General features: G+C 44.0%; 1 protein-coding gene across 4 annotated transcripts in view; it reads right to left on the reverse strand.

The window, feature by feature from the left end:
- The window catches only part of PDE1C (phosphodiesterase 1C), a 336,098-nt gene that overhangs the window by 50,207 nt on the left and 270,285 nt on the right, over positions 1-15,606 (reverse strand). For all 4 annotated transcript variants that reach the window (XM_076330826.1, XM_076330828.1, XM_076330827.1 and 1 more), the window contains 3 exons: positions 6,484-6,585; positions 5,055-5,175; positions 1,923-2,004 (listed from right to left, as the gene is read on the reverse strand). In XM_076330826.1, coding sequence (XP_076186941.1) covers positions 1,923-2,004; positions 5,055-5,175; positions 6,484-6,585 — 305 coding nt within the window. The remainder of the gene's footprint in view (positions 1-1,922; positions 2,005-5,054; positions 5,176-6,483; positions 6,586-15,606) is intronic.

Consider the following 15,606-nt stretch of genomic DNA (forward strand, 5'->3'; position numbering starts at 1 on the left):
AACAATTTGTTAAGGCTATTAATCAGGTAAATAAATGAACGTGAACAGATTATTTGTCCGAGAATCTAGCCTACAACTTTGAAAGCCTTACCTCAGCAGATAGCCAGAAATATAAGAGGTTTTGATTTAACAAAGGAGATGTTACAGAAAGACTCTGCCAATATATGCAGCAGACTGAGAAATGAAAATTTTATAATGTTAGGAGGCAAGATTTATAGAGAGCAGCCTATTAATGTCCATGGATTACTAAACTGCACAAATCAAATATAATGACAAACAGTAAATGACTAAATAAGGCTGCCTTTGCATACTGACGAGAGCCTCTTTTGTAAGTTGGAATTGTGTTGTTGATGGTTTAATTCATCATTAATTTTGCAGTGGCTTGACACAAGGGGCATCAGTGCAGAAGTTTCTTGGCTTTCCTGGCCTTCCTGAGCAAAGGAGCACAAAAGAGGACAAGGAAAACTGGTTTCCAAGCACACACAACCCTACGTAGAAGGATGCCGTGGGAAGCAGAACTCTTCTTCCTTGTAGGGAGTGAGGGGCATATCTGAAAGCTGATAGAAGGGATGTGAAAGAGAAGTCTCTACATTCACTTCCCTCCACACCAGCCAGAGAGAGAGAGAGTTTATCTTCTCCCACAGCACAGCAGTAGGTGTAGTGTGCCCAGGAGTCCTCAACATGGGTTTTAGCTGAGACTGCAGTACTTCAAGTTTGCTGCTGCTTCCCTCCGCCGAGCTGCTGGCAGAACACAAATGTCCTCAGCAGCTGCACTGCGCTCTACACACGTTCCCGCTCTTCTGGGTTACCGTTGCAGAGGAGTAAACGCTACAAGTCTGGCAACCAGGCCAGGCTTGCATAGGGCTTTCAAGTTCAGATTCTTGGCTGAACTGTCTAAACTTCCAAAGCCAGAAAAATCTGGGATGGGGTCCCTCAGAGAATGGCTTGCCTAACAGGAACAATGAAATAATTTTAAACAGAAACGGCTCTTAGCCACAGATATGAATCTGAACTTTCCTAGGCTCAGGGATGTCTTTGTCTTGTTCTTTGAGAGAAATTTCATACTTCAAATTCTTTGTTTGTTTTCCTTTAATACATTCTCTCTCTTTCTGCTTCTGGTCTCAGTTCCCTCATTTTTAGGGTCCGTGTTATCTTTCTTCTGTTATTCCATTTGGCACCCTATTCTCCAGTTGAGGTTAGATCACATTCTTCTGTCTACTTCACTTACTTCCTAGGTATAAAAATCCACCCACAAATCCACCTTTTCTATTGTCTTTTTTTGCCCCCAGCCTCCTGAACAGTTTTACTTCACTTAGTCCCTCTTGTCTTCTCACCAAATACCAGGCTTGTTGCCTCATCTTTCTCCTACTTTTTCACTCAATAACTGGAGGAGAGGTAGAGAAAGCGCTGTTGGTGAGTCTGTAAAAAGATCTCCATTTCTGAATGGGTGGAGCAGAAAAAGTTTTGCTATTTGGTTGGCTTCAGTGAAAAATATTGGTTGGATTGAAGTGCTGGGAGGGAAAGGGTGGGAGGAATAAATGGAAAAACACACAATAGGTTTTGCCCAGGTCATCAAAGGGACTGACATTACATTTTCATATACACCAATGATATCACAACACATTGCCGTGTGCACCTCATCTTCACAGCTCAGAAAACCATGGAGTAGTGTCATAACCAGGCACTGTAGTCATCTCTGCAGACACATCAGAGGTAACTTGGTTACTGCATGGAACCACCACCATAAATTTAATGGTTCCTCAGCTTTCAATTGTTGATCTGGGGAAAATAACACCATTGTGCTATATTTCTTCTCTTTAACATACTTCCAAATGATGAGAGATCACCATGATCTTAGCCCCACAGGGAGGAGTAAGTTTTGCTTTTAAGATGCTACTTTGCATGTACCAAAAGGGACATACCTATTTGAGACTGAGCAACCATAGTAGACTTGCGATCACACAGTGGAGAGAAGGGAAGCCCTAGTTCTGCTTCTTTGTCACCCTAAAGAAACAAAATTGAGAAGAAATTAGAAAAAGACAAGACACATTGCACTTCGATATCTTAGGTCATGACTGTAAAAGCTTCTCATTTTACTTTCTTTAATTAAGTTTTGATTTGTTTTTTTGTTTTTTTTTTTAACACAAATTGTGGAGAATTTGAGTCTGACTGGAAAAGTTGTAGTCCAAGAAGTAGTTGGTGAATTAAGCATCTTGATTCCAGTGAATCTTTCCTCAGAACTTTCCCTGCCTGCCTGGTACTTCTATGCATCAACTAAAAACCCACTTGAGCACAAGAACGCTTCTCACTGCAGTTCTCCAGAGAACCCAGCAGAACTCAGTTCTCAGAGCAAACCTTTCAAGAGAAAACATCAGTGTCAGTACTGATTCTTCAAGGCTTGCACTTCTTTGCATGTCTTTTTTAGTCTTTCAGATAAGGAATTCACATGTCATGGCTGGCCAGATGCAGATTACTTTTTTCTTCCAAAGGAAACACTGACATTGTCAACATTTTACGTAAGTGCTTAAGTACAAAAGTCCAAACACACTTTCCAGCCCTCAGAACTGAAAGTCCTTTTCTAACATCACAAGACGGTGCAGAAGATCAAGTGTTATAACCCCATTTTTTTCCAGTCTTTCAAGCTGTATATTCTCAAAAAGCCCTTTAATTTGGTTCAGTCACTCTATAACATATTGCTTTATGCTGAGAAGATACATAGGATGACATAGTTGCAATACTCCCCACTGAGCATTCAAATTTAAATAGCCTGTTAACTATACTATAGAATCAATTCCTTAACTCAGCAGCTCACTTTAACTGTGCTGAACTTCTTGCCAGTGTTCCAACTAATGTCAAATGGAGGCTAAAATAGCCAGCAAACTAATCAGAGAAAAACTTTTGTAGGCATAAGAAGAGCTGAATTCTTCTTCTCTTTGTTAATATAACATACATGAAATGGGGGCACAAGTCCTGTTAGAGTTTTGGGTGGAACAACAAGCAATAATATTCTTCTATTGCAGAACAATTCTGCTTTATGTTAGGAGTCTGATATACAAATATCAGGGTAAAACAGAAACCAAACACAGAAATATTTCGAAGTAATGTTCCTTTATTGTGTCTGCTGCATCTCTCAGGAAAAACATCTCTCAAAGCCAGCTCTTATCTAATCATCATTCTCGTCTTACTCCTTATGCCTCTTAAAATCCCCAGCGCCTAATTCTCTTTAGGAAGGAACCCCTAACTGCCTTTCTGACTGCTCAGAGAGATACTTGACTACTTCTAAGCTGTTTGGGCAGCTCCCTCATGGCTAGCTGAAGTGCATTAGTAAAACAAATTAATTCATGCAAGATGTTTGCTTTAAGAGATGCTCACCATAGCTGCTGAATGTAAAAAAAAACAGTATTGTACTCAGAAGCATCATTTACAGCTACGGCATGGTTAGTTGGTGTAGGAAGACCTGTGTCACATCACAAAATACCTGGAAAGCAATAGGGTTGGGGACCTGTACTGATAGAGGTTAAGTCAGGCTTTATGTCTCTGCAGAGCACTAACAGAAAGGACAGGAGAGGGTCTGCAGGTGAAGAGCATAAGGAAATAAATACCTAATCTGAGGCCAGCCCAGTTTCTTATCACCATAGTCCCCTCTGGCTAGTGGTACTTCTCAGCTTGTGATAAGTGTGTGTGTTGTTTTTCTGTTGTCAGGTAGGGAAGTATTTATTGATCTAGAACTAAATTACTTCAATGAACACAAGTCTTCATGGTAAGCTTAGGGGTTTTCCTGAAGAGGGAATGAATACTGCATCTGAATTTGGAACTAGAATACAAGTTTTATATAAAGCTTTATCTAAAAGTGGAGGCATTTGTCATTCAAAACTAAAGTAGGATTTGTTGGCTGAAATGAAATTATTCTTATGAAAACACAAAACAATAATTTTGTCTTCATTACATGTGTAAAACAGATCAAAACTTGGGCTTTTTGTGGCCTCATATCTAGCTAATCTTAATTCCCTCACCAGTCTTTAGGGGACTCAGCAGTGGTGTATTTTAACACATCTAGTATAATTTTGAGCTAGAAAAGCATAAACATACACAGAGTTTTGCCTAAAATGTCTGTGAAAATCATCCTACTGGCATGACTCTCCTGTGTGGCAACACAGAGACAGCTGCAGGTATGATCTACGTGCTCACACCTAGTAATCCCATTCTTGGTTTGAAAAACAAATTAAAGGATTCATTTCAAAGCAAATTCTTGCAGTGTCCTTATTAAGAAGGGATTCCCAAAATGCCTTTAAAAACAGATGCCATTTAAAAAAATTGTTAAAACTTTTTTAAAATTGTCATATATTTTTCTTTTTTACATTCAGATTTACTATAAAACATGAAGTTACTGAATTTCAGAGGGAAATTAAGTACTTAGTTTTCTGCTTAGTTTAGTAATTCATATTGGTGAAAAGTATCCTAAACACTCCTAAGTGCTGTTTACTTTTACTTTTTTTTTTAAGACAGCTCTTTAAATGCTTTTAATTAATCACTTGGGGAGCTTATAGCTATCACACAGAGCTTAATGATTTGTCTAGATTTGTGGGTCTGTCAACAGGCGGTCCACTGTGAGCTATAAACTAGATCAGTTCACTTCATCTAAAGTAAGGGTAATGCATTTTTCACATTTTTTGAGCAATATAAGTACAGTAACAATATGTACAGTTCTATAAAGTACAGCTACCTAAATCTGTTTTCTATGGTTCTACAGCTAAGCAGAACATCACATATTCTATATTTTGGTAATTTGAAACACATATTAGCTTCCCAAATTAGAATTTCTACTATGTAGATAATGTCTGCATCTATAGGCAGTGTATCAGACACTAACTTCCCAAAAGTCATAATAGCCAGTGCTACTGGTGCCAGATGAGAAAGCTTCATATCATTTAGGAGGTTCTTGAGAAAATCAGAGAAGAAGGAAAAGGTCTGTGTTCGTATTTCCCTACTTCCTTGCCCAATCCCACACACTCCCTCTGTGCTGCAGAAATGCAGAGGAACTTCCCTGGCTTTACCTGTCTGAAGAACTCCTCTAGCAGAGACATGGTCCAGCGATGATGGAGATCCCAGGCCTTGGCTGGATGACTGATATCTGCTGTATGCAACAACAGTGATAAGGCTTTCGGCTTGTCAATTCTGAAAACCCAAAGGATCAAATAAATTAATTGTCTGCTCTTGCAGTGGAGAATGACAAAAATCTCACCTAAGCATGGAAATAAGGTCATTAGAATCTTTGGCCAGGATATTAATGGAATGATTTCTGCATTCATAAAATCAGACAACTATAAAAGATTGTCTCATTTCTCCAACATACACTATTCCTGTTGTAACAAAGACATTAAGAAGTGCAAAAAGAAACTTTGCTTAGCCTTGCTGAGCTCCTTTCCAGGCTTGCTTATCTGCACAAGCAGGCTTGAAGAGCTGCTGTGTTCCCCATTTCAGCTGGGCTGCATTTTATGCAGCTCAGAAGAGAAGTTGGTCCCTACCATCTTACTGTAGTAAACAGGATCTGATCTCAGGGGCACAGATGAGTCTACACAGCAGTTGATAAAAGTTTCACTGCCAGAAAACTAGTGTGAGGTCAGAAGGGGATCCTTGCACCTGGTTCCACAGAACAAAAAAGGCTGGCAATTTCTTAAAATCATAACCTGAGAGGCTAGCCCAAGAACCCAGTAAATAACATTTACTTGGGATGGGTAGTCTTGTTTTTTAATTCCAGCTTTTGACTGTCTGAAATAGCTGGAAGAGTTGTAGCTTCTGAGAGGACCAAGTGGCTAACCACACTCTGGTCTGATACGGGTATAGTTCTGGGAGGCTCTGGACGGACCTATGTCCAGGGTGAAAAAATGACCATCACTTAGAGCTTCCTGCAGTATAAAAGGAGTTTTATGGGGAAGAGCTGTGGACAAAATATTACAGCTCCCAGTGGCGTACTGGGAAGAAGAAAAGGCTTTCCACATACTGCTCCATCTGTTATTTTCCAGTCCTTCCCTCAGTGGATCTCAAGTTGTTTTCATCTGTCCTCTAGTTATGGAGCAGGCCCCTTGCAGAGGTGGCAGCTGATACCGTCTTCAGAAGGGCAACGTGTAAGTTGTGTTCTGCAGATCTTATAACCTTGAGTCATACTCAAACTGTAGAGGTCACTCAGCTGGATCATGTCCTTGATGTTACTCTGATACGCAAAGGGAAATGCCCAAGGAGGCTTATCCCAACATGGTGACCTTTTCAAGCTTTGGTCCACCAGCACAGAATAGAGATGTGTGTATAGGGGGGTGCCAGTCCACTCTTAAGTGAATTCATTCAAAATTCAACAGCAGAAAAAGAATCAATGTGGACATCAAAGAGAGTGAGGGCCTCTGGAGAGGTGCTTTTGAAGTCAAACACAATGGCAAAACACCAGCTGAAATGCAGCCCCTCGCTGCACAGTGTTGTAAAGTGACTCACCCTTCTGGCTGCTGCAAAGCATTCTTCATGGCTTTGATTTGCTGGAAGTGACAGGACATATCGGTGGCCAACACCATCTCAATCACTAGAGCTCTGAATTCCCTTTTGGATGGCATCATGATGAGAGGAGCAAGGAAAGAGAAACACAAAAACCAGCATCAGACACACTCCAGCTTCTTTTGTTGTCTATCTGCAAATTATTGACACTACTTCTGCCCTTGTGTGTCACTCCTTCCATTATCCCTCTTTCAGGGACGGGGAAGAGGATGAATGATTTTCTACACAAACGCAGGAGTGGGAGGGCTGCAAATTAAGCCAGGTGGCTAATCCTTGCTAAGAGAAATCCTAGACGTTTTTTGAAGAGCGCATTAGTATTAGTATTCATTTTCCAATTAAGCATGAACCTCTTAAATTGATTTCTTTTATAAGGCATTCTTAAAAGGAAGTAAAAAGACTGTTTAAAGCCTTGGCATGAATCAGATTAACTTTTGAATCTGAACCTCTATGCAATTGACTGAAACTGGTCAATACCTATGTTGAAAGTTTAGTCATATTGTTAAAGGAAAAACAGCGTGTTAAAAAAAATCTAGTATATATGATGCATATATGCAGTCAAGACCTTTGAGAACGTGCATTACTTCCCTGATATTATTCATTTAAACTATTCCTGTACGAATTTTTGTTAAGCAAACTTGTTTAGGATCCAGTTGAAATTCCTTTGAAGACAATATGGATGTCCTAGAGATTTTAAAATATCAGAACATTCTGATCTAGCACACAATACAAATTTATTTTCTCTTTCTCTCAGTTCAGCTATCCACAGGTTAACAGAGGTAGAACAGCCCAAGGTTAGCATAGCAGCTGAGGATTTAGGAGATTGAGAAATAGGTCACCTTTCATTTAAAAATAAAAGTTACCATTCTTCTTTTCATGAATGTTTCATGAAGGACATGGTCTATTTTGAGCATGTCTCTTTTGCCTCTGGTGGCTGTGCTCAAGTTCCAGCACAACACACAACAACTACTGTTGTCTACACAACACACTACGGTGCTGCAGTCTGCACGCTGCATAGCAGCCCTGGCTAAATAGGCCCCAGAAACTGTTTGCAAGAGGTGTTTCCACTGCGGTATCACTGGACTATATTTAACGATGCTAACAATGCACAAAAGCTTGTTAATGTTTTACATGACACACTTTCAGAGTGATCTGTCTTCCAGCTGGGCTGAAGGCCTTTGTATCAGAGAAGCATAGTATATAAAAGCAGAGGAAAAGCAAGTCAACTGAAATAGGCTCCTCTTCTTTATCTTTAAGAAAACATATTTTACAATCTCAAAGAACAAATGAGGTAAGAGAAGAGGCTGCGCTACTTTCAAATGTCTACACGTTGCTGTGAAACTGTGCAGAAGTACAGCACTGAATACCTAGGCTTCATAAATATTATTATTTTTGACGTATGGTGGAGAGGCAGGCAAATTCAGCTCTCACTTCCAGTGTTACCAGTGGGATTAGAAAGTCAGAGATCCCCCTGGTATTTCTGCAATATCTTCTTCTCCTTTATTCCCGATGATTCAAACCCAGTTTTGTCTTCAGGAAGAAGTTCGTGAAGAACCAAAGTTAACTCACTCAAATAGTAATTGTCCTGAGTGATTTATTAAAAACTTGACTCAAGAAAAATTATCCAAAAAGGAAGGAGGACTATACCTCTATAATCTATCAGCTATATCAAGATGATATAGGCAGACACGGCCTTGAGCTAAGCTCCTCCAGAGAGTCACAGTTGCACCGGGCTAAGTATTCACAAGCATGCTCGTATCAGAACATTTTCCAATAAAGATAACTTGCCTATCAACTCAGGCCAAAGAAACGTCCTAGAGACAATCTGCCCTATGACCATTAAGAGCTAAACCTGTATCTCCTGCTTTATTCCTGGTCACGCGGCATCATGGCAACAAGTATGGTATGAATATAGAAAAGGTGTCCTGAGATCTCCATCACCCAGAATGGTTTTCATTACATGAAAATGACAGTGCTCGTCAGCACCTCCCCCACACCTGCACCGTCTCTCTCTGTCACCTCAAAGCCAGTAAAAATCTAACCCAAAGAACAGGCAAACAGTCCTCTGAGGATGTGGTCTGCACAGTGGCCTTGACAAAAAAGCACGAGCCAAAGGGAGAACGGAAGCTATTAAACAGCGGAGAGATGACACCTTCCCCCACGACAGCAGTGGATAGTTTAAAAGTCGGTACTATAGCCTTCCGTATCTATACAAGCCATGAAAGCAGAGGACTGGAACGACACGGGAAAAAGGGGCACACCGGGATCTGCTGTCACCACGGCAGCACAGGCACAGCAAGCCGTCACCAGAAGCACCTTCACAGCCAGCTTTGTCTTCCTTCTTTCAACGACAGTCAGCAACATTTCTGTTTGCAGACTGTTTCTCATTGAGTCACTGTGGAGGAAAGAAAAACACCTCCCTTTACTCCTTAACTGATGGTATGCTCTCAACAGCTTTTACGCTGCTTGAACTACGCGGGAATCAACTGATGGGGGAGAAGTACCTACACACCCTTCACCCTAAGCACTCCCCCAAAGAGCCCGTAGCCAAGATCCCATCGGTCCTGCGTGCTTGTCTAGAGTCACGACTGATCCGCAGCTATCCTTTGTGCAACGCCAGGGCGGGTCTGCCTTCACCTTCAACCACCCGTTCGGTAGCTGAGGCAAGAACTAGCCGGGGACAGCAATCCCCCATGGGCCTTCCCGTCCTCTGACTGAAAACCCCACCTCCAGGCCCCAAGGACCTCTGTGGCCCTACAATGGACTCCTCCCGTTGCCCCTGCGCAGCAGCCCGGGGGACGCCAGCCCCTCTCCTCCCCTCTGCCCCTCTCCGCTACTGTTGGGTGCGGGGACAATGCCACTTGCAGGGAGCCGAGCGGCTGGAGGGTCATGGAGACTCCCCGACCCCCCTGGGACGCTGTGGCCACTGTCCTGCTGAGGGGACCCCAGGCCTGGCACGAGGAGGGGGCTGGAGCCCAGGGCACACAAGGGCAGCTGAGGGCAGTCCCAGTGCCCGAGGGGCAGTCTTTCTCTCTGGCAAGCAAAATGGCCCCCCGGAATGGGGCCTTCATGGCCTCATGGGCCGCCGTCCGAGCCACAGCGACTTCCGTTGGTGACGTCACCAGCCTTCCGTTACAGAAGCAGGCACCCCTGTGGCTGGCCCACGGCTCGCCGAGCAGCTAGAGATTCTGGCACCAAGCGTGCTTGGTAGAGGAGGACCCGGCGAAGCGAGGCGAGTGCCCACGGGCAGTGGGACGAGCGAGAAGAGGTTCTTGGAACCACTGAGGATGCCTCCACATCCCAAACCACGGAAGCGGGCTGACGGGAGGAGCAACGTCCATGGCATGTGAGTCGAGCCCATGGAGGTCGACCTGCCTCAGGTCGACTCATCAGAATGGCGATGAGTCCGTGGAGGTGGATCCACCTGCAGGGGAGGACAAGCCCATGGAGGTGGATCCACCTCCCGCAGGGCTGACGGGGCACTGCACCACCATGGCCAGGGTGCCTCCAACACCATGGTGCCCAAAGCACCACAGAACCGCCAGGGGTTCTCGGGGACCCTCCAAGCAGCCAGCTCCCAACAAGCAGCACCACCCCCATAGCCGACCCTAGCCATAAGTGGACCATCCACACCGACATCTGGCAGGCTCATCAGGGAGATCACCGGCTGTCAAGGCACAGATGAGCCCTGCTTTCCCACCCCCCACCCCCGCCCCTCATGAAGGGGGGCATCTCCTCTGCTCTCAGCCCTGGGGAAGAGGCGAGGAGAGGGGCGGCCGTCTTCTGGCCGGCAGCACCACAGCACCAGGAGGAGTCCCTTGGGCCTGCTCGAGACTGCTGGACACCATCAGAGACTGCCGAAGACCATCCGAGACCGCCGGAAACCGCTGGAGACCAACAGAGACCGCCAGACACCGCTGGAGACCGACAGAGCCTCTTGGACTCCCCTGGAGGGCCACCAAGGTTATTGGGGCCTGGAGGTGGCATTTTTTCAGTCTGAGGATGACAAAGCCAGTGGGGGGTGGCTGTCCTCAGCTAGCTCTACAAGCCACGGGCTCATCTCTCCTACCTGCTTCCTGAGTCTTACTGACCCAAGAAGAAGTATGAGAGCATGCAAATGCGAGTGTTCTTTGCCAGTGTGCACGGAAGCGGCATGTGCATGGAAGAAGTTCATGAGACGTGTGAGAAAAAAGCTTCATCTTAATGGTAGGAATGAAACATGGAAGTCGAGCTTTGCTGTGAAAACTGCTTCTACAGAAAAAAATACCTCTGTGAGCTCCTGAGCTCCTCTGGCTTTAAGGTCTTTAACCCCACAGCCAGTAGGCAGCGGGCCATGGTGTCAACTATCTGTTTACACCTTGGTTTCTAATCAACAGCACTAGTTGGTTTGCTCCCACGTGGGGCCATGGAGCGGACTGGCAGGCATCCAGCACAGGTTGCTGCAAAACAGGGAACACCCTAAACTGACAGTCTTGGTGCACCGCAAGGGCTTCGTATCAAGTTTGCTCTGTACATAAGTAAAAACATTGGGGCTTTTTGGTTTGGTTTGACTTGGCTTGGCTTGGCTTGGCTTGGCTTGGCTTGGCTTGGTTTGGTTTGGCTTGGCTTGGCTTGGCTTGGTTTGGTTTGGTTTAGGGGGGTTCATTCTGGGTTCTTCCTTTCTTTTTATCTGCTACATCATCTCTCTCCCTCTTAGAGAAAAAAAATCCAAACTATTGCATCGCTTACTCATGTATTTTCATGTCCGTCCAGTTCTCTCCTTTCTAACACTTGCCTAGCTTTATTGTGCTCAGAGACAGCATATGAAACCCCATTCAGCACCGTGGCAACATGGGCTAGAATGAAATAGCACTCATTCATTCACAGATGAGTTGCAGCTAAATTGCCAACAGACCGAGAAGCAGCAAGGTGGAAAAAGGCCGTTCGGAACACACACACAGGCAGGAGGGCTGCTGCACTTGGGCAGCTGTTTCCATCCAGTCACTCTCCGGAGCAGAGTAGCCCCAAGTGGAAGCTGCCCTTCTTCAACGGTTTGAGGAGAAAAAGGGGATCCATTTGCTCACCATTATAATGCAATTCGCGTTACCCAACACACTTACTGACTAGAGCCTTCCGTGCATTTTCATTAACTAATGGCCCTAAAAGCAGCAGTGACCAATTTAGGATCTCACAGGAGGTTTTGAGTAGGCATCTGTATGCAAAATCTGTATTGCAAATCTGACCTAACTCCTATTTGCTTCAGACACAATCAGGAGCCACTGACACAACTTCAATCACAATCGGGCAGTCTGGATCAGGGCTTGAGACAGACGGGGCCCGACTCCTTCCAGATGTGTCTTTAGTAAACACTGCAATTCACAGCTGCACGCTACATTCAACACAGGAGACACGGGGCGTGTTTACAGGAGGCACTGGAGCATGTTACTCCTCAGGGAAGAGCCTCCAGGTCTGGCCTCACCATTGAAAGCAACATTGCTGTGGCAATTAAGGGACTGCAGAAAGGCAGACCATGTCCACAAAAGGTTGTTCCCGAGCATAAGCAGCTCTACAGCTGTTGAAACTGGCCTAAAAGACATAGCAGGAGCTGCGCTACACCTTGTTAGCTTGCACCTCTCTGTCCTGTGCTCCATCACACACCACACGCTGGCGGCAGCATTTCTTCAGGTTTCTCACCGAGCTGCGCAGAACAAGGCGTCATCAACACACAGTGGGAGACACAAGTATTGCCACGAGTGATGCTGACTGCCAACTTTTATGGTGATTTCGTACAGCCCATCTAAGGTACTCATGGCATCGGAAACAGTGCTGGGATTTGGCTGGGCCGAGTCACATGCAACCGTGGGCTTCCCCCATCCTTTTCTTCAACAGTTCCCAGTTACGGAGCTTGCAATGATCAGGGAGTGCTCAAGAAGGCAGGAGCTGCAGGAAGAGCCTCAACCTCTGCTGATCTGGGTTCACGCCTGTCCTCTGCACCGCAAAGACTCCCTCCACCTGGAACTGCTTACCTTGCCTGCTTCTGCACAGTTGTCAGCAAAGGGACCTCAGTGAAATGAAGCACAATATAGTAGAACTGCAGCTATTCAAGTACCAGCCACAAAGACAGCAACCAGTGAATGGCCACGGTGTAACAAGAGAGAACAGGGCAAAATGTTGAACAGATGAACCTCCCTTTCACGGGCACCTTTGCCTCTACGCTTCTGCCAATGCAAGGGCTGAGGGCAAATGAGACGCTGGGAAAAGGTGAAGCAAACAACAGGTGGAAAAGAGCTGCCACACGGGATCAGACTACAAGTCATTTCGTTCCCTTTTCTGTCTGTGGCAGTAACCAGGAGGAAGAGGAGGAAGAGAATGAGATACATACGTATCCCGTACACGTTGAGCCTTCCCTGCCATTTGTTCTCCCCACTGACTGGGCCAGCAACTTTCTGAGCCGCCAGCTGAACCCAAACTGCAATGGCTGATCATCGCTCTGGAATCTGTCTGCCTTCAATTTCTCTAGTCCGTCTTCAAACATATCTCTGTTGTTTGTCTTGACAACCACTGCGGGAACATATTGTGTGCTAAGTATTTTTGTTTAAGCCTTCTAGCCATTCCTGTCACTATTGTCAGACTTCAGCTCTCTGTAGGTTTCTATGTAAGCCAGTTCAGCTGGCTTTGCTGCAGAGACTGGATGGAGATCAGCATCTCCATCCAGAGCACGGCTCTTGTCATCCTCAGCTGAGTGGAATGAATTGTCCTTTGGAGGTACTGCCTTGCTCCCTTAAGTAAGAAGAAAGCTTAGACAATTTGCTTCTTCACGTTAGCTGAAATGAATTCCAACAAAAGTGAGTTGGCAGAATCACCTGGGACATCTGTGGCAGAGTGAAAAACTGAGCTTGGGTTTTTCATTCATCCTCTTTTAGATCACTGTTTGTGGCAACAAAAATAAAGTCACATGAAAATGGTCGCTGCTGAGAATATTATGGGTCTGCTAGGGCTTGGTAATGGGTTTTCTTGCAGGTCCCCTGAACTGAAGATTCCTTGTGGTCTCAAAGTCTTTTTTATAGACCTGGCTGTGGTGCTTGGGATTGACTAATTAGGGATTTTAATATTTCTCATTACACTGCCAGATGTTTTCTCTCATGGTAGAATATACATTTCCCTAAGGCCAGAGGCAAGCAGTCAGAGAGACATCACATTCTCACACCTATAGCCTACCACTGAGAAAAAGTTAGAAGTTACCAAATTTGAAAGTAAATTCTAAGATAACATGCCCATGCCTTTTAATAACCCCTGCAGAATTAGGGAAAGGAACAATTAGGTGGAGAGAGCAGGTTGTCAGGAAACAGGGTCAGGAAAAGCAGTTGAAGAAGAGGGAAACCTGAAGTGAATTTCCTGGTTTATTACTGTCTTATGCTGAATAATAACTCATCCTGTGGCCAGTGTCACAGCTTTGATTTTTTGTTTTCTAACCAATGTCCTGCAGATGATTCAGGTGTAAAACATGGCATCTGGCACAGTCCCATGAGCAAGCACAGTTTTACAGCATCTTCACTACTGATTGCCGAGATAGACTCTGGCTGACTTCACATCTAAATACTCCCAAAGCCTTTCATTGATCCATCTGGCAAATATCTTCATTTCCTCTTTAGAATAATTACTTCATGGTTTTACCTTTCTTGCCGCAGAAAACATTACATCATTTTGTTGGATACTTTGTTGGATGTGTCTTTGTTCCATATCAGTGTCCACCTTAGAGCTGCATCCTAGCAAAGGACTCGCATCCCCTTACACTCATGGGAAAGGGATGGGAAAAAGGCCATTTTAGATCACTTAATCCCTATGCTAGGAACCAACAGTAAGATCTCCTGAAGTGAGATATTTTGCTCATTTTGTCCACTTGAAGTCTCGGTACTTTATTCTCATGGAAATGAATAGGAAAAACGCTACATTCAAGGCAACATTTTCAATGGCCAATTCTCATTAAAGGTATAACACTCAGAATATCCATGTGCCCACCCTGAATGCATAGAAACAAACTTTTACAAGAAAAGGGTGTGATTATGCAACCATGCACACACTATTATGTACAAAAGAAGGCTCTGACCAAAGTCATCTTCAGTCAAAAAACATTCAAGGTTTCTCACCTCAATCTCGAAAGGAATAACATGGATTGACAAGGAGGGCTCAGAATTATTTGAGGGAAGAAACCCCAAGCAGCTTTACTAACAAAGTCAGTATTGCATTAAAGGTTACTTCCCAAAGCTGTACTGCAATACAGAGTTAAGGAGCTAAACATTTTACAGATGCCTTTTTAATCCTGTACTTGACAGTAAAGGGCTTGCGCTAAACACACTCTGTTTCAATAAACTGCATGGAAATTATTAACAATGAAATACAGAAATGCCAGAAAAGACATCTATAACAGTATCTTGGAAAGCATCTGTTCACTTTGCAGTTTATTTTCTTAATTCACTGTGATCTGTTTTTGTTATAGTTTCTTCATTTACTTGTTGATGACTTGAACAAATGGGATTCATGAAATGAGGCAACTCAACTGATTTTCAAATATTTAATAAGCAACAGAGGTTTTTTTAAATGGAGAAAAAAATGTAATTTAAGTTCTAGTAAGCATTCAACTCTTTTCTCCTTGACTGTAGCCCAAAAGATCTCTTTCAGTCTCATCTGCTTTCCTTACAAAGCCTGTGCCCATTTATTTTCCAACAGTAAAATGTAGCTCTAATTTTCTACATTTCTTTCCTGAAAATACATTCTCTAACTAGATGACTGATGAATACCACAAAAGTGATAAAATCCATGTAGACATCTAGGACTGCAAAACCCACTGACCATCAGATTTTCTCTTACTAGTAATGTCAAAAAAGGAGCGAGAGCTCAGCTCAGAAAGGCACTTAAGAATTTGCTGTCCAAAAACCATCACTCCGGCCTTTTGCTGAGAGAGATTTATCAGGTATGTCTACAAAAATAAAGTTAAATTTGGACACACTTTAATAGTTTCCCAAAGCATCCTGCAATACTGAGGGTCCTATTTTTGAGTGCCAGTCTGGGAAACTCTGTGCTTCTTAGTTT

Source organism: Aptenodytes patagonicus, chromosome 2 (genome assembly GCF_965638725.1).
Source record: "Aptenodytes patagonicus chromosome 2, bAptPat1.pri.cur, whole genome shotgun sequence".
Lineage (NCBI taxonomy): Eukaryota > Metazoa > Chordata > Aves > Sphenisciformes > Spheniscidae > Aptenodytes > Aptenodytes patagonicus.